The following is a 24934-nucleotide window of genomic DNA, read 5'->3' as shown; positions in this document are numbered from 1 at the left end:
GATTGATCAAATCCCCTTTGCTGATATCTGGAATATGAAAAGCCTAGGTAGCGTTGACATGGTATGTATCATCTACATTGATACAGTGGGGTGTACATACCCTAGGTACAAAGGGTGGTTCTTGAATCCTTACTGGAATGTAAAACCTTGTCTGTCTTCCCTAACAATAATTTTTTTTTAATTGAACAGGAGGTCTTCCACTTTCGTCTGCAGTTCACGAGGAACTGCGGCAGCCTGAAGCCAGGAAGCTCTTCTCATGACCATGGAAGTTGCCATGGCCCGGGCTGCTGGGTCAACTATTTCCAGGGCTATCTGGAGAGAGGTTCTTGATGAAGCATATCCCTCTTGTACAACTGCTTTCAGTATCAGTCTTTTCGAATCTGGTAAGTGCTCAATGAGAGAAGTAAGTTTAGTATAATTATCGAAATTATGGTTGGAGTGTAACGCTGCATAATTAGCTATTCTAAGGAGCAGGGTTGATGACGAGTACATCTTACACCCGAAGATGTCCAGGTGTTTACTCTCCTTATCCGCTGAATTATTCTTATATTGCAGAAGCTTTGACCTCTGCTGAACTGCACCCACCACTAAAGAATTTGGTTGCGGGTGGGAGAAGAGAAATTCTGTGCCTTTGAGTGGTAAAAATACTTTTTATCCGCCCAATTGTTAGTTGGCATTATTGATGCCAGAGTCTGCCATATCTCATCAGCAGCCTCCATAATAGCCTCATCTACTGGGAGGGCTATTTTTGTGCACTGACAGGGCTGAAGATTTTTAAGATGACAATGGTGTTTCTCTAGGACCTCAGAGCCGTATTTCTTAGCTGGCAGCCACCCTCTTAAAAAGATCCTGAAGTTGTTTGAGGTCATCCAGTAGTGATTTGTCACCAGGGATAATTGCCTCATCCGGAGATGAGGAGGACTGATCTGTTGGCGAGACATCTGGCTGTTGTTCCTCCATCTCAGAAATCTGTCCCTCCCCGGGTTCAGAATACTGATGTACTGGTTGGGGTTTCGAAGAAGATGTTATAGGCTCTGGACCATGCGGTGCAGGAGAGGGTGGGTATCCTCGTGTGGGTGTTCCTGGCAGCAGGATGGATGGCACCCACTTCTAAGATGGTAATAGCGTGATGACCAATGAGAGATAACTGTAGCGGTGTGAATGGCTATAGTGTCGGTATTCTCATCTGTTGGGAGAGTGGTATCTTGGTGAACTGGCACTCAATCTGTGTACAAAACGGTAAGCATGAGGAGAAAGAGTTGGAGAGTGGAATGATCTAAAAGAACTCCTTGAGGATGGAGGAAGTGATAAGGTGGTGTATTTCTGGCATGGTTGATGCATACTCGGTGCCAGTGTTTGTAGAGTGTGGTGTGTAGAGCCGATGTCTGGACCGATTGGTCTGGTGCGGACTGGATTGTTATACCCAGTCCTAATGTTATTGATGAAAACAGTGCCACAGCTCAGGGTGCCAAGGTTGGCAGTGCCATGCATCTTGCCGGTGCCGTAGCTACCAGTGCTGCAGATGTTCTGTGCCGAATTTTCAGCTCTGAGGCCATTTTAAACCGCGGTTTCGCGGTGCCAGATGTTCCCGACTTCTCCCCAGTAATTATTCTACTTGTGGAGACTGGTGGTAGAGAACAGGCTGGTGAAGCTCTTTTATGAATGGGAGCAGCTATAGGAGGAGAAGCTCTCCGTTTCTCTGTCCTCGGTGAGTTTGAATCTGAGGGCTGGCAGGGCTTTATCAAATAAGAACATCCTGAGCCTGATTTTCTCTATCGTGCTGTGCTCTCGCTGTAAATTTTGCACAGTGTGTGCATTTTTGAGGCACGTGAGATTAACCCAGAGATTTAATACAGTCTGCATGGCTGTTGGAGACAGGCATGGGCTCTTGGCATGTGGCACTTTTTAAACCCAGGTGAACCCGCATGATTAAGGAGCCAGTCGCCACTGCCTTGATAGTGGATAATCAGACTGACTTTTGTGTTCTCTTTTGCCTTTTTCTTTTCTGTTGATTTATGTATTATTTTTTAAAAGAACAATTTACACGGAAAAACCTGTTTTTTGGGGGTTTTTTTAATATAACAAAGTAACAAAGTTTTTATATAACTAAGTAATTAGTTATATGATGACTAATAACGAAAAACTGACTGACCTATGTAAAGCAAAATTCCTTCTCTGACTAGAGTCGTTGAGGAGAGAGGTCTTGCTCCATCTGAAACCTGGGGTGGTGAAGCAGGATCTGGCAGGAGCCGGACACGCAAGAGATCAAAAGGCGCAAATGGTGTGAGGCGCATGCCATGCATGCACGGTCCAGCTGACCACTGCTCGTGAAAACTCCGATCTGCGGCACCAGGGATGATCTGACATAGGGTCCATAGGGACACTACCCAAAGAAGACAGCTAGGCTCCAAGCCCAGACTTAGAAAACTGCCATCAGTCAACAGCCCAGGATCTCATTATAACCATTTAGATTATCCATACAAGTGGGGCAGTGCTATTTAAATTTGTCCACGCCACTTGTAATGTTTTCCCTGGGTATCCTCATCTCTGAGACTATCATAGAAAAAAGTTCCTATAAAGATAGGTTAGGAGAGCTCAGTACTGAAAGCTGGTGGAAGAGTCACAGCTGAAAATGCTGGTGATATCACTTATAGATGAGCATGCAGAGACTAAGCAAGTTTTGGTATCAAGAGAAAATCAGCGTCCTTGATTAGCAGAAATTCTGATTCTTTGTCACAGATAAGTATTTCATATACTGAATAGAGAGTGTCAGAACCAACATGATGGTCTCTAAAAGTGGATGGTACAAAGGACTTATATTGCCCTGTTGACAAGGCCAACAGGGGTGGATGTTTTGATTTACATGGTATTAGAAGATTTCTTGAGGGATGTGTGTGTGCTAGTGGTGAAGTTGTTTCTGGAGGAACACTATTCCAGGCTCACTCAGAACAGTGAATGCTCACAGGACAGTCTAGGGTCTTCCCAGCCCTGGCAGTACTGAAGGAAACTAGCCTCTATGGGAACAGGCAGAGAGGTCCACGGTATCAGGCAGAGAGGTCCACGGTATCAGGCAGAGAGACTACTGACCTGGTGGGAGACCAAAATCTTTTAAGGAGCAAACCTCCTCTGGAGGTCTCTGGAGCCCTCCCTTTCTATGGGGTGTTGAGTCGAAGTCAAATGGGCACTAGATCTGCCCAGAGACAAAAGTACAAGGGGTTTTCCAAATATGGTTCAAAAGCAAGACAAAGAGCTTCATCTCCTAATTCTTTCTTGCTCTGAATCTAAGAGTTGAACAGAAGTTATATTCCACAGAAATTGTGAGACTCTCCTAGGCACCAAACACACTTGGAATGGCCATTGCTAACTGGGATGGCCTCCTAGCAAGTAAAGCAAAATTTGAAACCTAGTGAGATAGGTATACCCTCCCAAGGGAAGGAAAGCCTCCCCAGAGAGAAGAGGGGGAAAGAGGCACCCCTTTCACTAATAAATTCACTAAATTAGACTAAGAAAACAATTTTAATTGGATGAGGCACAGTGAAGAAGGACAAGCTAAGTGGCTCTCCTAGGCCAAGGAACTGAGGGCAGTTCACCTGTTCAGCCCTATATAGTCTCAGGGTGACGCATAAGAACATATAAGGATGTCTGCATGGGATGCACATACATCTGAACAGGAGCACCCAAAGGGACACTACTCAAAGAAAACCAGGGTCAGCCACCAAACTGTGAATTTAAAAATGGAAAATATGCAAATTCCTTATCTGGATCTAAGACATTTGCTCTTCATATACAACCCACCTTGTTCTCTACTTCCTCGGTAACCTGTTTGATTTTTTTCTTAATATCCTCTGTTAAAATGTTCAGCTGGTTTCGAATAAATTCCAACCTATCTTTCTGGTCTTCTCGCTTTTCCATGGAATTAACTCTAAAGTAGCAGAAAAAAAATCACCATCAGTAGTAGTTCTCCTAGAATACAAAGAAGTATAATAAATCCAGAATGAACAATTAATAAAAGAGGGTTTATTACTGTCAGAAGAATCCAGAAGTCATGTTAGGCCGACAAAGCTATCAACTGATATAAGCATTCTGACAAATAGGACAATGCAAGTAAGATTACAGCTATTTCTTTATGTAACTAATTAAAATTAGCTTTTGATACACAATTTCTGTTACCAAGAGCATGTTTGGAATTGGGGTACCAAATGTGGTATGAACAATTACTAAAGAAAAAGAAAGGAGGTAGGAAAGAAATCTTGATTGTGAAACTTGCTCCCTAAAGACTTGTCTCCACTAATTTGTAGAGATAATTCCTCTGACCAGACTGCCTATTACTGCTCACTAGCACCATTTGATTGCTGCTTAACAATTAAACTCTCTCATCTTGAAGACCATGAAAAATAAAAATACCAAAACCTCATCACACTGACCAGACTGCCTATTACTGCTCACTAGCACCATTTGATTGCTGCTTAACAATTAAACTCTCTCATCTTGAAGACCATGAAAAATAAAAATACCAAAACCTCATCACACAATACTCTCTCAAGAAGTGATGGGGCCATAGCTCACATGAGGATGGTTTAAAGGCAGAAATTTCACAAGATGAACAGCCAGTGGCTATACTACATGCAGATTCAAATGATCCAGAGGGGCAGAGGATAGGTTTTGATGGACAGATTTAGAGAACAAAGCAACAGATTCAAGAGGACTTCAAGAATGGCATACTTAGAATTAAACTAAGAGCTAACAAAATGTAGCAGATTAGGGATATAAATACACAACTAACAGAAGCTGGTACATTTAGGAAGGGTATGAGATTTGGTAGGGGATTGTGTAGGCCACTGGAGGGTACATTATGGAGGACAACAGATAGAAAGGAAGTAAACTGAAGAGGTTAATAAATAACAGCATGCGAACCGAAGGTAAGAAAAGACCAGGCATCAAGGACAGTTAGAGATTGTTACTCAAAGTACAAAGAGTATTGAGACTTGTCACAAAGAAAAAAAAATCATTACAACTGCAAAAGTATTAAATAAACCAAGAGAAATGAAATTTACCTGGGCAAAGGTAACAGACCATGTTGCTCACATGAGCTCCACCCATATAAAGTGATATTTTAATTATATGCAAGCTGCCTGGTTGTCCTCACTTTCCTACACACTCTCCTGATCATTCACTCTTCCCTTTACAGTACATCGGGGGTCAACAATCTATGGCACGTGCGCCACTTACGGCACTAAAGCCGATTTTCAGCAGCACACAGGAGGGAGTACATCCCCATCCCTCCTCCCCTGCACAGCTGCTGGAGAGCACTCCCTCCTCCCTGCAGCAAGTTAGGCTGCAGTGAGAAGAGGCAGCGCTGGGGGGTGAGACTCCTCAGCAGTGCCTCATCCAGGACTGAGGCACCACTATTGTGGTCATGCGGTCTGGGGCTGGCACCCCAGAGGTGCTGCTGCCACAGCCGTGTGGTCTGGTGACAGCAGCAGCAGCATCGCCGGCTTCCAGGGCTAACCCCTGCACTATGTGGGTCACAGCAGTGGGGCCTCCAGGGCTGGCCCCAGGCCACAGTGGCAGCAGGGCCTCTAGGTCCAGGCCTGGACCACATGGACCCTGGCAGTGGGGCCTCCCTCCGGGGTGGGCAAGAGAGTGTGGTTGCAGCCATTGCTGCAAGGGGGCATGAAGCCAGATAAGGTCTCCCCCTCATGCCCAGACCCCCACAATCTCCTCCCTCCCTCCCCTGAAGACCCAGCAACCCTCCAATATCCTCCCTTATTCCTGCACCCTCTCTCTTGGCCAGACACCCCACCCTGCTCCTTCATCCACGTTGCTCCAGCACCCTCTCTCCTGGCCACAAACTGCACCCTCCCTTGCTCCTGCTCCCTCCACCTGGCCAGACACCCACAGCCTGCTTCTGCACTCTATGCCCCCCCCAGACCTTGCAACTTCTCCCCCTTCTGCACCCCACCTCCCTCCCAGATCCTGCACCCCATCCTATCCTATCTGCTGGCAGCCCTGTCTTGCACACTGTACCCCTCATTTTTGTGCCTACCCCATAGCCTAAGGCAGTCGATACAATCCACTAACTCCAGAACCCCAGAAAACTAAATCTGGTCTATGGGAAACCCTGAACCTCAGTCTCCCTGCTTCCCTTCCCCTAACTCCATGAGGCTGGGGCACCAGAGGAGTGAGGTGTCTCAGCTGGGGCAACATCAACGAACGCTGCGGGTTTTTGGAGGAGTTTTTTTGCTTCTGACTTGGGTGGGCCCCAACTGATTTTTCTGTGAGTCAGCAACCCCGACCCAAAAAAGGTTCCCTAACCCTGCCATAACTAAAGAAAACTTTAAAATATGTCCATCACAAAAGGTTTCACTTAGTTTATCAAATTTCATTTTAAATATGAGTTAAAATGTTTATTCTGTTTCTTAATTTAAATTAAACCGTTCTCCCTAGCTGCAGCTGGTTCACAAAATAAGGTCACCGTGCCCAGCCTGCCTTTGCCTCCCCTCACCCCTCTTTCCCAGGCACACAGATCTGTGAATAAGTTAAATCTCAGTCCGCCACTTCTGAAAGGCTGCCGACCTCTGCAGTACATTATACACAAGATGGGCCTCATATTACTTCTAAAATGGTGGTTACAACAAGAAAGACTTCTTACGGTTCTAAAATGGAGACTCAAAACAAGCCCATGGGATCAACTAGCTACCTTCAGAATCTGTTAATAAAGTGACAACATGAATGTGGTGATTCTTGGCCACACCCCAAAGCTCTGTTTTGTTTCTCCACACAGAAAGCAAATGAATGAGGAAATGGTGCGAGTGAGCAGTATTAAAACTGATCCACCTCTTGTCAATAGGGACAAGTGAACTTTAGAAGTCTGGATTAGTACAGGGAAATTAATGCAATTGAAATGATTCTCTCTATATATATAATCTGGATATATCAAAAACAAAAAAGACTCCTACCTTTTTTCTGCTGCTGCCACATTTATGGCGTCCATTATGTTTTTCACAGTATCTATTATCTGTTTAGCTCTGATAGTGTGCTGTTCAAACTTGGTTTTCACGGCTGACTGCGAGATACACTCCTGCGAGGGGCCCAAGCCACAACACATTACTGTAATTCCATACCAACACTTTCAGGAATTTCAATGTCAGAAAGCACTTGCTGCTATTATCAAACTTAAACCCAAAGGAAAATAAAGAAAAGAGCAAGTGTACAAAAATCAAAGAGACAGAACTGAAAATTCAAATGGCTCTATAGCAGCAAGACTGTATCTTCATATCTATCCACAGTAATGTGAATTGTTTTTGTAAATTAATAGCATAAAAGAAATACCATAAAAACAAAATCTGATGTACAACTATGAAGATGAATCTGTTATTTTCCTCAATGGTATAATCATGTCAAAAAATTTTCACACTATCTTTTAGCAGTTCTGAATGTTTAGCACTGATTTTTACAGCATTAAAGTTTGTAGTGGTTTTAATTGTCAGATTAACTTTTTTTTGAAAGTTTCAGGGTTTAACTGTTTTTACCCCAACAAGATTTTGCACAATTGCAAGCTTACATTGATAAGGGCATGCCTAACAGACAAATACACAATTTGGCCAAGCACGGGGGCATTCCAAAACAAGTAATAACTTGAAAATGCAACAGCTGGCAAGGGTTCTTTAAAATATTTTCCCATCCTGCAGAACAGTCATGTGTTAAATCTAATGGTACTGAAATGGTAGGCCAGAAAGGACCACTGTGGTTATGTAATTTAATCTCCTGCTCTACTCAGGACACTTAAGTTTCTGGTATTAAATTTCTGTCTGAACTTGTGTGAATTTTAGAAAAAAACTTGATCTTGATTTAAAAACTGGCAGTGATGGAGAATCCACCACAATCATGAGCAAGTGTCCCAATGGTTAACCACCCTCCATACTAAACAATTGTATCTTGATTTTCAGTTTGAATCCAATCTAGCTTCAACTTTCAGCCACTTCATATTATACTTCAATTTTTTGTTCTCTAAGTAGTTTCTTATAAACTGCAACAAGTCGCTCCATAGCAATCTCTGTGTTATACTACACAGATTAATAGACTGGAGGTCCTAACTAGAAGGCATGTTTTCCAGTCCTTAATCATTCTTGTATCTCTTATATGAACCCTCTCCAATTCAGCAACATTCTTGAATTGTCGACCCCAGAACTGGACACTGTATTCCAATGGTGGTCACTCTAGTGCCAAACACAGACTTAATGTCCCTGCTAAAGATGTTTAACTATTGACTATTTTACTAGTTGAGTAGCCTCGGTGTTTCAAAGGGGCAGCGCCACACAGCTGATCCCAGACACAGCTGTGCGGCACCGCCACTTTGAAGTAGTCCCTCCCCCCCCTCCTTTGCTGCCTCTATCTGAGAGGCAGCAAGGGGGGGGGGGGGGGCAGAAGAGGTGAATCAGCAAGTCGACTGACTGCTTATCGGATAGTTGACCAGTCCTTAACATCCTTAGTCCCTGCTCTTATTTGTTATTACCCTCTTTGTGTGTCTCCCAAACACCAGTGCACTCATGTTCAGCTTATTATCCATTATGACCTCCCCTTTTCAAAGTCACTGTTTCTCACAGGACATACCGTATATTCCGGCGTACAAGACGACCTCTGATGTTAAAAAACATCCCCCAAAAATCGGGGGTCGTCTTGTACGCCGGATGCCCCGCCGCCGGAGCCCCTCCGCGGCTTTGAAAGCCTCGGGGGAAGCCGGCGGCGGGGCATCCCAGGCGCGCATGGGCTGCCCCGCCGCCGGAGCCCCTCCGCGGCTTTGAAAGCCTCGGGGGAAGCCGGCGGGGGGGGCATCCCAGGCGCGCATGGGCTGCCCCCCCGCCGGAGCCCCTCCGCGGCTTTGAAAGCCTCGGGGGAAGCCGGCGGGGGGGCAGCCCATGCGCGCCTGGGATGCCCCCCCGCCGGCTTCCCCCGAGGCTTTCAAAGCCGCGGAGGGGCTCCGGCGGGGGGGCAGCCCATGCGCGCCTGGGATGCCCCGCCGCCGGCTTCCCCCGAGGCTTTCAAAGCCGCGGAGGGGCTCCGGCGGGAGGGGGGGGGGGCAGCCCAGGCGCTCCTGGCGGCTTTGCTCCCGGTGCCTCTGGTCTGCTGGGGACCATCTCCAGCAGACCAGGGACACCGGGAGCAAAGGAGGCGGAGGGGCGCTGGGGTATAAGATGAAACCCTATCTTTTAATTAAAAAGATAGGGGGTCGTCTTATACACCCAGTCGCCCTATACGCCGGAAAATACGGTAATCCCCACCATTCTACACATAAGGCCTACAGCCTTGCTCATAGATATTTGACTCTACATTTGGCTCTATTCAAAATAGATTTTACTGAAACTAAAAGAAGATACAGATAAACGAGTTTTGGCTAACTATATTTATGGCCATAACTAAGTAATACTTTGAAATTAAGCCATTTCATACGTGCAAACCCGCCACTTAATTAACTGGTTTTAATTTTCAGACTGAGCAAACACTATCAGTATCCTACTGAGAAATATTATAATTATAGTTAAAACATATAGTTTCCTTTTATTGGAAATAGCTAATAGAGGACATTTTTAAAAGGTACAAATGCAGTTAAGTGCTTCATTCCTATTGACTTTCAATAGTAGTTGGATGTTTAATTGCCATGTACGACTTTGAAAATGTTGCCTTTACCTACCCCTTAATAATAGTTTGTGACAAGATGTAAACAGAACACCAAATGAAAAGAAATCAGAATGGGTAAAAGGTTTTGTTCCTCGATGAAGCAGATCTAGAAATCAGCAACGAAAAGCCAGTGTTTCATAGTTATCAGCACATTGTTAGAGCTAGACAGACATGTAGGAAAGACAAGAATCTTTCTAATATTAGTAGGTAGTTGATAAAGGGATTATAGTCGTTCACTACACAATCAGAAAATCCACAGTTAAAGCACTAGGAAAAACACAAGTATTAATTATATGGCTGGAAAGACAAGAAAGAGGAATAAGTTTGCTTTTAAAGTTTATGAACAAATGCAGTTATCAAAAGTAAGATAAAAGCTGCAATATTTCACTAATATAATTCTGAACTGCACTTCAAATTTTCCTTGGTTATTTTGCCTTAAACAGCTCAATACATTTGACATACATAGCATCAGAGAGGCACTCTGCAATAAAGGCATTCATTAAGGATGTGACAGTGTTTGCATTATAAACTCCCTCTGCCCTACCTACTTCATGAAGCAGCATGGGAAACAGTGACCTAGAAGCGCATTTCCCACTGAGTGTTTTTTCAAACAGCTCAGTGAGTGCTGATGCTCTGTCATGTCAAAAATACAATTCCCAAGTAACCCATTATAAAAATCCCAGGAAGAAAAACTTTTCCACATTCTTCGAGAGAAAACACACAATTCCCAATCCTACCCCTGCCCCACCCCCCAAAAAAACCATTGAAGGCTACATGGATTAAAGACCATATCAACTAGTTTTTCCACTTATATATACACACACACACAAAAATGACAAATCTCTTGTGTGCGCACATATATCTGAGACAGTGTGCAACCTTACACTTAAAATACAGTTTTAAAGACAGCTTTGTAGTATAAGGCTAAAATACAGGTACTGTAATAAGACAGTAGTGCAAGAAGCCTACAGACCCAAACCTGTAAAACATTAGCTTAAACATTTAGCTTATTAATTTTTAGAATTGGTAAGTTGACCAACCGAGTCCCTAATCACAAGATGACATACAATAGAATTTTTGCAATAAACACTTCTGCTGAAATTCTTAACAAAATGCTAACAGAAAACTGCAAGTTGTCAGTGGATGCCCATTTGGGTATTTAGGGTAGAAATACTGAGGTTTAACCACAGGATTGCTCTGGTAACGGATTGGCAGGGCCATTCATTTTCTGTTTTTATTTAATTTTTTTCCATGTATTTATTGATGTTCATTAGTACAACCCAAAAAGGTGAAAAGTGGTGGGAAAAAAAACTATTAATTTTTCTGGGCAAGTATCATGGTTTATTTTGGTTGGACTGAAGGACAGGGGGAGAAAAAATGTTTAATAGATTAGTGCTTTGATAAATGGAATTCAATGTGGTTTACTGCAGAACTAAAACAGAACTTGAAACACAATGCCACCTGAGTTTAACAATATCTCTCTCATCCCTCTGCATAATTTTTCCATTTGAATCACCAGTTTACTGTTGTACATTAAGAACTATTAGCCTATATTTACATGTAATAATTGGGCCACATTATTTTCAGCATATATCCTCAGTTTCATCACTTTCTCCTGGTTTTAAAAATTTTGAATATTTCTTGAGTTCTGAAACTTATTCTGATACATATTTTTGTTTTTTTTTCTCCATGTTAGTGTCCGATCTTTGAACTGTTATTTGCCAACAGCTAGAAATGTGTACCTTGAGGACATGAAATTCATCAGTTGGTTTAGATGTATGCACACTTCAGAGCTTGCATGTGTGACTATCTTCTAGACTAATACATATCCTTACTTCAAAAGGTAGCTTTGCACAGAAACAAACTAAAGTATTACCATAATTCGTCTCTCACAATATATTATTTTTCCTAATAAAACAAATTAATTTGTATGTATTTAATGATAAAAATTAAGGTGAAAAATCAGGAGAAAAACACTTTGTAAAACCTAGGATTTTCAGTAAAAATCAGCTGAAATTGAAAACATAGGCACTTACATTTATGCTAGTAATCTTGAGAGAATAAATAAAGCTACCTATAGAATAAGGACACAATATTAGGGTGACGGAGTTACAGACAAAGGAGGACAAACAATTATGAACATTCAAAGAAGCCATCAGATCCTATAGTAGGGCTAAATACAGCCCCCGAACCAGTTGTCTCCATCCTTTTTAAACATATTTTTGAATTTAAGTCAATCCAAGATCTACATCAAACCAAAATACCCTTGCCCCACCTCCTCTTCTTTCCCAAGGCCCCATCCTGCTCACTCTGTGGGGGAGGGAAACACCCTGAGATCTCAGAATCAACCTCTTCAATCTCTGCCACCCTACATAACAAGCAGCAGGCTCCCAGGAAGCAACTCCAAGGCAGAGTGCAGGACAAGGACAGCAGTGGGGGAGGGGCAGTTGATGTGCCAGCACTTGACAGCTTCCCAGCCAAACCAGTCAGGATCTCCTGTCAGAGGGTCTGGTCTAGGAGAAGAAAGCAGCTTCATCAGAATGAACAACAGATAAAAGCTGGATCTGGGGTTAGGGAGTCGAGTGAGACAAGGAGCCTGGGAGATGGAAGAACTGAACTGGCTGAGTAAAGAAACTGGAACAAAGAGCCTGAGAATCAATGGGGACAGGATATGTGGGCAGAATGCCTGGAAGACAGGGGAAGAGATGTAAGCAGATGACAAACCATGGGAATGGGGGCATAAGGAGGAATGCCTGGGAGCTAATGAGTGACTGGGATTGAGAATTCAGAACAGGAGACTAGAACTGATTGGGCAAGGAGACTGGATGAAAAGACTTGAGGTGTGGAGACTGGGGTGACAACATGAGGAGAATAGGACGGAAACAAGGAAAAGCCATGTGGAAAAGACAGAAGGGATGATACAGAAAAGCCTGTTGTCACTAAAGAATGTAATTTTAAAAGCCTGGAATGGAACACAAGATTCTCATTTCATTATTTATCAAAAAATATCTATGAAACACAATGGCAAACTGTAACATTCCCATCTAGATTCTGGTCCACAGAGCGGATGATAATCTACTACTGCTAGGAGTTACTCGATCCCTTCGCTCACGTAGAAGAGGTTTGAGCAATGGATGTAAAAGATTACACTATAATGCTTAAATAATGCGGGCCTAAGATGGAATTTATTTTTTCCAGCATGCTTTTTTCAAAAGCAAAGAAAACTACTGGAGTTCAGTAGACTAGATAGCTATTGTCATATTGGAACCAGCAAATGGTCCATCTAATCTGGAAACCTGCTTCTGAAGAAAGCATCAACCTTAGATATGGATAGAGGTGAATGGATGTTTTTTTTCCCTGTGGGAGCAGCAAGTACACAAAAAATATTGCTACTGCTAATTGTTTCAGTGTTGCGTTGTAGGTAGGTGTTGCAATTCCAGTGCCCAGCTTTAAGGATGTGATTAAGTGTCCAATGCTGCAGTCACTAAATTATTTCTGATACAAACAGCAAGAAGTCTTACAATAACTATGTACAACCAAGAGCTCAAAACTTCATAGAGGTCAGTCATTAGATTCAGAACAACTTCCTTTCCATACACCACCCTACTTTAAATGGAAAAAGGTCTGCAGTCACAAGAGACTAAATCTGGAATGTTAAGCTTGAAGACAAAAATCAGAAAATAGGGAATAGTGGGCTCTAAAATATTGGAAGCTTAACTACTGTTTGCATGTTTTCCCAGGTAATATTTTGGTACCATAATTGATGAGTAACACCTATTGGTGTCTTTACACATTACTGTTTGTACTGGTGTTAACTTCTTGTATAAAACCAAAAAGAGCAGATTGAGGAAGAGTGACAAAAAATGGTACCTTTTCAAGCAAGTACATACTACTAAAGAGCAAAGATGACTGGGATCATCCCAAGGTAGCACATAAATCTGCACATAGAATAATAGTTTATGATAGGCAATGAAACGAAGCCAAGAAAGGAGCAAAATCATTTTAGCACCACAAAGCTCTGAAAACATCGTTTAAAAAGTCCATGATATTTACCTCAAATATCTGCTCAAAAGTCTGAAATTCCTGAAATCGTGTCTGAAATCCTTCAGCAAGTGCACCACCTGCAAAGATTAAGGTAGATGATAAAAGTTTACAGTAAGTTACTGTATTTTAAACTCCTGAACTAAACTCAGACATTTAATATACACATGCAGGAAAGCAGAGTTCAATAGATACCACTCTCTGGCATCCCTTGGGCCTTCTGCTTTCTAGCACTAAGAACTTCCTTGGCCGAAACAAAAAAAATGCGGTTCTGTGCTTCTGAGGGATCAACGACTTTGAGCTCGTCAACAAGGAAGGTCAGACAACGCTCCATGTGCTGCCTGCGCACCTGTAAATGAGATGGACAGAAAAGCAATGTAAAAAGCCAGTCAAACTAAAAATAAACATTTCTGAGAAAAAGAAATCAAAAACCTTAGAGCAATAAATAAATCCCACTGACCCCAAAGCTTTGAAGAGCCCTCAAATATAAGAAGCTATTTAGAGAGGCAGCAGTTGTTCCTAATTGAGCATTTTGAATTTCCCCACTTGCCAGCAAGAATTTGAGTACTCAGTCAAAAGCTGATGCACTCAGAGGTACTGAAATAATTGCTTTTGTATCCCAAACAGTAGGATATACTGCATGTAAGTTACACTTGAAAATGAAGGTTTAAAAAACAAAGCAAAAAAACCTTCAATCGCTACCTGCTTCAAATGTAATTACCAAATTAAAACATTAATTCAGTGTAAAATGCTTTAGCATTCTTGATCACATTCTCCATATTGTCTTGTTTTTTTTACAACTCTGAACACACTCCATTCTCCAATTTATTTTACACATTATAATGTGTTCGTTACCACAGTATCTAGACACACAAGCACACATTTACATGCTTGGCAATATTTCCTCCTCCAGTTTAAACAAGCCATTGTTTCTGCTATGGTTATCTGACATTTGTTATTACCAAAGATGAAAGAGCAACTCACATCTTCCATATATTCAGGCTCAGATGCAGAGGCATCCCAGCGATTATTCAGGATGAAAATGTTTGGCTTGGAAAGTCGTTCATTTACTTTGTGAAAAAAGTGTTTTTCCTAAGAATTGAAAAGAAAAAAAAAAGAATAATGCCATCCTTTGAAGATAACAGATTCTGGATTAACAATGTGTAAGCTAAACTAAGAAAATAACAGTTGTAAAAAAAATACTTATGTTTTCCATTTTTTTAAATTTACCATTTTATATTAATCCAAAGATCATGAATTATATTTTGTTTAAATAAACTCTAAACCAAGAGTTTCACAGGCTATAAAGAGTGGCACTAATTCAAAAAAACAGACATAAGGTAAAAATACTTTATAATTTAAGAAAAGCAATGTCTCCCTTATTTGAACTGTACTTTTATTCTTGAACATCCAGCAGTATTTGGATGCTACATCCAGAATCACCATTCATTTCAAACTATACTCTCCAGTAAAATAATTTTAAATTAAAATTCAAGTAAGCAGTATTCTGTTCAGTGGGAAAGACCTGAACCACTGAAAAAGGGAGTAGAGACTCCTAAATAGCTACTGAATTTTCCATGGGAAACTGAATAATATGTGCACGTGCCTGCAAACATCTTGCAATCCCCTGCTACTAGGGATGTTAAAAAAAATCATGTAATGAGGATAACCATGTAATTGCTGCAAATCTAAGTGTTTACACGGTTACCCATGTTTAGCTTTATACTGCAGAGCCCAAAAGCGAAGCCTCCCCAGCAGCGAAAGCTCCTCCCCGGGAATGGGGCAGGAAGCCCAGGAAGAATGCTCCCGAGGAACTGGTTAACCATAACCAGGTAAGTATCACCCATTAAGGTTATCTATTAACATCCCTAAATATTTCTGAAGAACAGTGCTAAGAAAGTAAGACAGGATAAACCGATGACATGTATTAAGAGGGAAGTGTACCCCCTGTCTGGCACAAGAAATATACAGAAGAGCTGTACAGAGGTACCGATTTACTCCACCGATTGTTATCCCTTCTGTCCTTAAATATTACCACCTTGTATATCTTTCAGTTCTATGTAGAAAGTACTTTAATGCAGTCTGTTTCTTGGATAAATACTCTTATTGCTAGTCTTTTCATCAGAAGATCTTGAATCTCCTATAAAGCTGGGAAAGTATTACTGCCATTGGATAGATTGGAGAAATGGAAGCAGTAATGACTTTGCCTAAAGCAAATTTAGTAATAAAGCTGAGAACAGGATTCTGCTGCTTTAACGATTATACCACACTGTACCTTGACCCCTCCTTCCCAGTAATCATGGAAAATTCACCATACAAATTCTAGGAGGAAAGCAGAAGCTCCCACATATCAATGGACTGCAGGAAATGATCTTACTGGATATTCTTATGCATTTAAGCAAAGGCCTAACAATTTTAACTATGAGAATGTCCTACCGTATTCATGAGAGTTGATTCTGAATTAGCAACCAAAACAAAGACATCGGCATCTAAACAGAATTTGTCAATCCAGGTGTCTAGTTCTGTAGTGACATCTGTGCCAGGGCTGTTGGAGAAAGACATTTATGAACATCAAGAAAAATAAAATTGTTCCGTTTCTAAAAATGAAGAGTAGGACTGGATAGCTCTGGGGCTTGATAGTGGGATGTAAAGCACTGATGAAATGCAGCACAAGATGGTCATGACAGAAAGCAACTATCATCTGGCAGCTTATGTAAAACCAGTTGGTTGTGTCTACTCAGTTTATAAGGGAAAGACGTCCACATCATAAAAACCACCAGCACGAATGAAATACTGTTGGCAGTCTCAGCAGTAAAGCTAAGTGCTGAATGTGCTAGAAGCAACAATTATTCTTTCATCCTTATGAACCCTCAAAGAGCAAGCTGAAGTACTCTGATTAGAGAATATTGATACAGTCTTGTGAACAGAGTTGTCAAAAAGCTTTTTTTTTTAATTAGTATTAACCTCAGTTACAAATTTTAAAAAGTCATCTATATAAATTGCAGAACATAAAACATCCTGTCACTAGCATTTCTAGTTCCTAAGAAAATGTACTCTGCCATGATTATGGAGATACATTTGGAAGATAGTCTCTCTCTGCAGTTAAGATTGAAAGCAGCCATTGTAAATTTAATTTTTACTACCACATTCCAGTCAAAATTAAGCCCATCTGCTTGAAATTACAGAGGTATTATCTCAATGGTAGGGCTGTATTTATCTTGTAAGTGTAAAACTAAGTAAAACATTGTATTTGATGGAGGAAAATTAAAAAGTAGGTCAATCTTATTTTCTGAACATTTTCTGAGCATTGCTTTTTGGTTTATCAGAATTACTAACGATACTGGCCAAGAGAAATGGAAAGTTTCTCATTTACTGTAAAGTAATTATTTATAAGCACTTAACCTGTGATACTGCAGATCCCGCAATATTAGACTTCCACTACAGTTTTTATAATGGAAGTCCCTGCTCCAAGCCTTGTGGAAAACTGCAGAATAGTAATAATGGACTTGACCACCACAAATAAGGTCCAATATTACTTTTACCTGATTTTCCATGGCTTGTCTGCAATTCAACTGAAATTTTTAGACAATCATCCTGCGATTCAAGTAGGACCTTCATTATTTAATTATTAGAAGCAGCTTTTGCACACAGAAAGGGGCTCTGCAGAGGCTTTAACTTGACCTGATACAAATGATCCAGGGAGGGATGAGGAATTGTATGTATGTGTAGGATTCAGTATTGAGCAGTCTACAAACTCCGCCAGCATGGCTTGCAAGTAAAGCTGGTAAAAATCTCCCATATTTAATTATTTTTTAAAATTCCTTTAAAATTGATAACTAATTTTTTTTAAAAAAATCTTCTCTGTATAAAAATATATCACATTTTTCAAAAAGTTATGGAGCTGGTGAAAACTTCTAAAGTTTCAACAATAAAAATCTTAATACTTCAGATTTCAATGAAAAAGGGGACCTGTTTTATGCCAAATATCTTCCCACCTTTTCAACCAGCTTCACTTCCAAGTGTGGAATCTCTTTGTAGCTTGCAAATGTCACAGTGTCTTGTGTACAAGTATTCCTTCTCCTCCAGAAGGCAAACGAAACTAAAAAATTCCCAGGCCATTAAACACAAGTTAAGTGAGAGTCAATTTCTAGCCTTATCTTAAAAAGGAAGAATACATAATGTACAGTTCTATGGTACAAAATAACTGGAAAAAACATTGTGAAGTCTTACTTGTTTTCTGCCAATAATTATTTCTAGTTACAATTTGCTTCCCCCTCCTCATACAAATAGAAGCTTTGCAAATACAAACAGGAATCTGAAAAACAACCTAAGTTCTTACTTTCTCACTAGCAACATGGATTTTGATAGGCTACCCATAACTTAAATTACCACTGTGCAACCCTAATGTCTTCAGATTGTATCCTCAAAGACCACTGTGTATTCCCAGTGTGTTCAGTGGGGTTACAGAGGCATTAGTGAATTGCAACTTAATTGCAATTCCGTTCCTTGGATGTGCAAGAAAAACAGAAGCCACTCTTGACATCAGGGTTGGCTTTGTATTGCTTACAGGTAGACAGATCCGACATTCGAGGAAGAAAATAATGCTCCCACTGATTTCAAGGATACAAGATCAGAGGCACTATAAGTAGTAGTAGACTTTTTAACATGGTAGTGAGCAATGTGTACTGTGAATACACTCAAGCCTGGCCTGTACTAAAAAGTTAGGTCAACCCATCTCTACATCACAAGGGAACGGAGTGTGAAAAATCCACATCTAAGCAATATAGTTAAGATTACCTAATCTCCAGTGTAGACACTGTTAGGTTAGGTTAATAAAATAATTTTTCCATTGACCTATCCACCAACTCGAAGAAAGTGGATTACCTACACCAATGCGAGAACCTTCTGCCACAGCAGCTATGTTGCTGTAGCATTTCAAGTAGAGACAAGTTGTCAGCTACTGAGCAATAAGGTGCCTCTTTTACAAAAAGATTCATAAGACCAAAACCACAGGGTAGTTTCTATATATTACTTAAGAGCTGAAAAAAAAGCCATGCAGCTTATATGCAGAGGAATCTTTACATATTCAACATGTTTGTAGAAAATCAGAGCAATGCAGTCAAGAATTATTTTATTCTGCAAATAAACTACATAATATGAGTTTAACAGTTCCATAACCATAAGCTGGGACTTCTAAAAGCCTCTGTACTAGATATTTCTAGAAGGCCATCATCACCTTATCAAAAATGTTTTCCATCAAAAGCCCAGATTGTCTACATTTTACATTGTAACATAAGGAATTCACAGAATGATCAGGCTCCAGAAGAACAGGGAAGGAGGTACAGTTGATAGAATGACCTTAAGTTCATTACCACATTAGTCTGTTTTTAAAGTCTAAACTTAACTCAGCCAACTGGTAAGAGCCCGTCTGAGCACAATGATGGAACACTTGTTCCAACTGTGACTTGGCCAAAATACCTACAGTGTTTTTATGAGGACAGACTGAAGTGTCTACATCAAGGAACAAATTATAAAACACTTAAAATTGTTAACTTATTTATGACATGTCTAAAACCCACAACATTTAATTAACAATACATTTAAATTAGGTTTTAGTAACACAATGAGCGTGGGTCAGGTAATAAAATAAAATAACTCTTATACCTGTCCACCAATACCAAGTCATCTCTCAGGAGAGCACACTTTGCTTTGGGCCAAAAGACATGGACAAGGCAGCCAGCTTCCAAGTCTTTATCCATATGAAGTGCGTGGGCAAGTTGATTAACAGTCTGTGAAGCATCAGAAAAAGAAAGACACTTATATCTGCAATGTAAGAGCCTTAAAACAAAGTTACAGACATGAATTTTTTGAATAGGTCACTAATTCAAGGTTTCAACTTGCAGATTAAAATTTATTATGAATCACTTTTTTCAAATGCCTTCTTTCCATCCAGGGCCCTTCACATCGCTTAGGCTAGGTCTACACTGCAAATTACATATCTTTTTCTGATTTACTTTTGAAAGAAACTCTTTCAAAATTTGGAGCATCTACGTAGCGCCAAATGTCAAAAGAAAGTGCTTTTTCTACACATTCCTTATTCCTCGTAGAATGAGGTTTACAGGGTAAGTGAAAGAGCACGTCCGCTTTTTCGAAATTTTTTTCAAAAAAGTGGACGTGTTCCTTGGACAGGGCATTGCTTTTCTGGGATACTTCTGGTATCCTGAAAAAGCAATGCAGTCCAGACATAGCCTTAGTGTCTGAATAGTCATTTTTCTGCACTGAAAAAAAAAGACAGGACTCTCTCTGAAGTGGTGGTATTCCTTATATTGCTGGAGGGTTGCATTTAAATCTTCAAATACTAGGAGGTCAGAAGGCTACCTTTCACTGTAGCCAAACAGTAATTATTTTAAATACACGTCATGGATTAAAATGGGCATTTATGGACCTTGTGACAATCAAGACAGACATTTAAAAAAGACAAACAATAGTTGGTAAATAACTGAAGCATGGGAAACGAAAGCGAAGTTACTCACCTCCGGTGCAGTAACTGTCCTTCTTCAAGGTGGTGTCCCCGCGGGTGCTCCACTATGGATGCGGGGCTTGCCCTGGCGCCACAGATGGAAGCTTGTGATGAGCAGTGTTCGGCCGGACAGCGCATGTGCCGAGGGCTCGCGGCATTTGCACTCTTTTCTGTCTCGTACAGTCCGGCCCCCCGCCAGTTCCTCGAGACCGCCTCGGAGTCTGTAAGAGGTAAGAGATAAGAGCAGAGAGAGAGAGAGAGAGAGAGAGAGAGAGAGAGAGGACTCCGAAGCGGGGAGGAGGGCAGGTAGTGGAGCACCCGCGGGGATACCACCTCAAAGAACGACAGTTACCACACTGGAGGTGAGGAACTTTGCTTTCTTCTTTGGGGATGTCCCAGCGGGTGCTCCACAGCAGTGGTCGCCAGAATGGAAGGAGGGCAAAGGAGTCCCTATTTATCCGCTGTGGAGAGCGCCACAGTCACGACTGCCCCATCTGAGCAGGAGCCTAAAGAAATAGAATAGTGTTTGGCGAAGGTCTCATGTGAGGACCAGGTTGCCATCTTGCAGATATCCTTAAGGGATAACTCCTTTATGGAATGCTGTAGATGTGGCCATGGCCTTAGTGGAGTGGGCATGTGGTTGGGATGGGAGAGGTAAGCTTTTCGCTGCGTAAGATTGCGGTATGCATGAGGTTACGAGATTGGAAATCCTCTGGGAAGATAGGCGTTGACCCTTCAATCTCTGTGCCAAGGAGACGAATAAAGTGGTCCGTATGCCTGAAAGGTTTAGTGCGATCTATGTAGAATGCTAAGGCCCTCCAGGTGTCCAAGGAGTGTAGAGCTGCTTCTCGTGGTGAGGCATGGGGCTTCGGGGAAAAAGGTTGGCAGGATCACTGGTTTCCATGGTTGACATGGAAATGGGAGATGATTTTGGGTATGAATCTTGGGTGTAGTCTCAAGACTATTCCATCTTTACGAGAAATTGTATATGGTGGCATGGCCATCATGGCAGAAAGCTCGCTCACTCTGCGTGCTGATGTTATAGCAAGCAGGAAGACTGTTTTCAAAGCGAGGAAATGCAAGGAGACAGTCGCCAGAGGCTCGAAAGGCGGCCTCATTAGGGCGTCAAGGACTACATCCAGGCTCCACACCAATGGGACTGGGTCATGCGGTGGGGCCGTGTTGGTAAGGCCCTTGAGAAATCTCTTAGTAGTAGGACGGGCGAAGACAGAAACACCATCTATCGGTGATGTGAATGCTGATATTGCTGCGAGGTGTACCCTGATGGAGGCTAATGCGAGGCCTTTGGCCTTCAGGTGCAACGTGTAGTCCAGTATGGAGGGGATCGGACGTGTCGGTTCGAGGTACACCAGGAGGAGAATCTGCGCCACTTGTGAAGGTAAGTTTTTCTCGTGGTTTGTCTACTGTGTACTAGGACATGTTGGACTGGAACCGAGCAGAGGGATTCAAATGGAGTCAGCCAGTTAGGAACCATGCTGTTAGGTTCAGGGTTTGAATCTGGGGGTGTTTCAGGCATCCTCGGTCTTGTGTGAGGAGATTGTGGAGAGGTGGATCGGTGTCCACCCGGATAGACGGTGGAGGAAGGGAAACCAGTGCTGGCGAGGCAAGTCCGGGGCTATGAGGATTAACGTTGCCCAGTCCACCTTCAGCATCTGGAGGACTTTGGGGATCAGAGGTATGGGGGGGGGGGGGGGGAATGCATAGAGGAGGGGTCCGTGCCAAGTCATAAGGAAGGCATCCCCCAGGGATGCGCGGCCTAGGCCCGGCCTGGTGCAGTACTTGTGGCATTTTGTATTGGCGGGAGTTGCAAAGAGGTCCACTCGGGGAGTACCCCAACGTTGGAAGATCTCGCATAGGACGCCATTGTGCATTTCCCATTCGTGCTTCACATGGAAGTATCTGCTCAAGAACTGTGCCATCACGTTTGTGGTGCCATGTAAGTAGGATGCCGTAGGTGTTATTCCGTGGCGAATGCACCAGTTCCAAAAGCAGATGGCTTCTGTGCATAGGGAATAAGAGTGAGCGCCGCCCTGGCGATTCACGTACTACAAGGCTGTGATGTTGTCTGAGTATTCTCACCGTGGTGTTTTGAATGTAGATGAGGAAGGATTTGCACACGTTGAAAATGGCGCGTAGCTCTAGAAGGTTTATGTGTAGGCATGCTTCTTGTGGGGACCATTGGCCTTGGACTGAGAGGGAGCCCATGTGAGCCCCCCAGCCTAATAGGGAGGCATCCATTGTGATTTGGTGGAGTGGCTCCTGCCAACGGAAAGGTATACCTGACAGCAGGTTTCTGTGGCTGGTCTACCATAGGAGTGATTGGAAAACACCAGGTGGCTGCGTTACCGGCTTGTGGAGATCGTATCTGGTGTGGTCGTATACAATAGTCAGCGATTACTGAAGGGCGCGCAGATGTAGTCTGGCGTATTTCACCACATATGTTGCGGCAGTCATATGGCCCATCAGTCTGAGGCATGTGACAAGTGGAATGGTAGGGCTGATGGTGATGGTATGAATGAGGTCGTGGATGGCTTGAAACCTCTGTAAGAGTAGGAACGCTATGCCGGCAAGTGAGTCCACGTGGGCCCCAATGAACTGGATGTTCTGAGTGGGGTGCAAAACGGACTTTTGCTCATTGCAGAGGAGTCCAAGCGATTGAAAGACTTGCCTCGTGAGGTGAAAACACTCTGGGGGCTGACGATAGCCCAAAGGGGAGGACCTTGTATTGGAAGTGGTCCTTTGCCACGACGAAGCGTAAGAACCTCCTGTGAGCTGGATAGATAGGGACGTGGAAATAGATATCCTGGAGGTCGAGGGCGGCAAACCAGTCCTGTGGATCTAACGCTGGGATGGCGGCAGCTAAAGTCGTCATTTTGAATTGCTGTTTCTTGAGATATTTGTTCAAACAGCGGAGATCTAGGATGGGGCGCCAACCTTTGGACCTCTTCTGGGTGAGGAAAGAATGTGAGTAAAAGCCCCTGTTCCTGAAATCCTTTGAGACTGGCTCTATGGCACCTAGAGAGAAAAGGCAGTCGACTTCTACTCGGAGGACCTCGTGAGAGGGGTCCCTGAAGAGGGACGAGGTGGGAGGGGTGATTAGTGAGATGGCTATGAAATGGATAGGGTAGCCAGATTGAACAAATCTCGAGGCCCCAACTGTCCGTAGTGATTTTTGCCCATTGATATAGAAAGGGCCTCAACTGGTGGTGAAAGAGCTGGGTCATACGATTCATGGTGCTGCCTGTGACTGTCTGCTCGCCCCCAACCAACGCATCAAACCTGTTGCTTGTTGTTGGGAGGCATGTTCATCCTACAGTTTGGGTTTTAGTGTCGCTGAGGCCTCTGGCAAGAGCGTTGGTTGTCAAAGGGCCTCTGCTGCTGCTGCCACTGATGTAGGAGTAGTCATATCTGCGCTGGTATGGTGAGTACCAGCATCTCTTAAAGGGGGGAGTGTACATCCCCAGAGCTTGCAAGGTTGTTTGGGAGTCTTTAGAGGAGTGTAAGATTGAGTCTGTGGTCTCTGCAAAGAGCTTATCCTTGTCAAAGGGTAAGTCCTTGACTTTGCCCTGAAGTTCCTTCGGAACTCCCACTGCTTGAAGGAAAGAAGCTCTGCGCATAACGATGGCAATGGCAGTGGCAGTAGAGTGAGCAGCGGTGTCAGTGACGTCCATGGCTATTTGGAGGGACGTTCCCACTGATGTGTAGCCCTCTTGAATTACTGACCTCAGGATCGATTTCTTTGAATCAGGGAGATGATCCATGAGGGGGGTGAGGCATGAAAAGGTGTCAAATGTGTGGTTGGAGAGATGTGCCGAGTAATTGGCGATTCTGAGGAGTAGCATACCTGAAGTGTAGACCTTCCTGCCCAGGCGGTCAAGTCTCTTTACGTCCTTATCTGAGCCCTGTTATTTGAGGTGTGGGGCTCTAGCCCTCTGTTGAGCTGCGTCGACTACTAGCGAGTTAGATTGTGGATGGGCAAAGAGGAATTCCATGCCCTTCGGTGGTACGAAATATTTACTGTCGGCCCGTTTGTTTGTTGGAAGTGCCGACGCTGGGGCATGCCACACGTCATCAGCCAGTTCCAGGATGCATTCGTCAGGAGGACTGGCCAGGCATGACCTATGCTACAGTTGGAGATTCCTGAAAAGCTTGTGTTGCTTGTCCTTGAGTTCCAGCAGCGGGATCTCTTTTGTGATAGCTACTCACTTAAAACAACTCTTGGAACTGATGGAGGTCATCTGGTGGAGAGCTGTTGCCCAGTGTGATTGCCTCCTCTGGTGGGGACGAGTCTGGGATGGAAGTCTCCGGTAGGTGGTCCCCGAAGGCGATGTGATCCATCTCTGATGGAGGATGAGGTGGTGATGCTGAATGGTGCGGAGGGGTAAGGAGAGCCAGAGTTGGAGAGCGTCTGCATGATAGCTAATCGTAGGCAGAACGTGATCGATAAGAGTAGCCACTGTGGGAGTCTCGAGAGTGGCGGTTGCCGCAATGATATTTTTCATGTCATGGTGAGCGGTTGTCGTGATAGTTGGAACAGGCATAATATCGGTAACGGTAGGGAGAGCAGGGCGAACAGAAGTGGATGTCTGATGCCCTGGAAGAAGCAGGAGACGCAGAGAGCTGCCTGTAGTGGTGTCTGCGATGGGAAGGTGCAGCAGCCAGGAATGGTGAAGG

At 43.0% G+C, this 24934-nt stretch overlaps 1 protein-coding gene across 4 annotated transcripts in view; it reads right to left on the bottom strand.

Annotated features, from left to right (window-relative positions):
* MFN1 (mitofusin 1) overlaps positions 1-24934 on the bottom strand; it is a 61146-nt gene that overhangs the window by 21928 nt on the left and 14284 nt on the right. For all 4 annotated transcript variants that reach the window (XM_075938022.1, XM_075938020.1, XM_075938019.1 and 1 more), the window contains exons 5-11: positions 19384-19508; positions 16156-16264; positions 14704-14811; positions 13915-14068; positions 13732-13799; positions 6960-7081; positions 3796-3922 (exon numbers count right to left, since the gene is read on the bottom strand). In XM_075938022.1, the coding sequence (XP_075794137.1) occupies positions 3796-3922; positions 6960-7081; positions 13732-13799; positions 13915-14068; positions 14704-14811; positions 16156-16264; positions 19384-19508 (813 nt within the window). The remainder of the gene's footprint in view (positions 1-3795; positions 3923-6959; positions 7082-13731; positions 13800-13914; positions 14069-14703; positions 14812-16155; positions 16265-19383; positions 19509-24934) is intronic.

Source organism: Pelodiscus sinensis, chromosome 10 (genome assembly GCF_049634645.1).
Source record: "Pelodiscus sinensis isolate JC-2024 chromosome 10, ASM4963464v1, whole genome shotgun sequence".
Taxonomy (NCBI): Eukaryota; Metazoa; Chordata; order Testudines; family Trionychidae; genus Pelodiscus; species Pelodiscus sinensis.
Note: the sequence above shows the minus strand (reverse complement) of the source record. Positions and strands in the feature narration are given on the sequence as shown.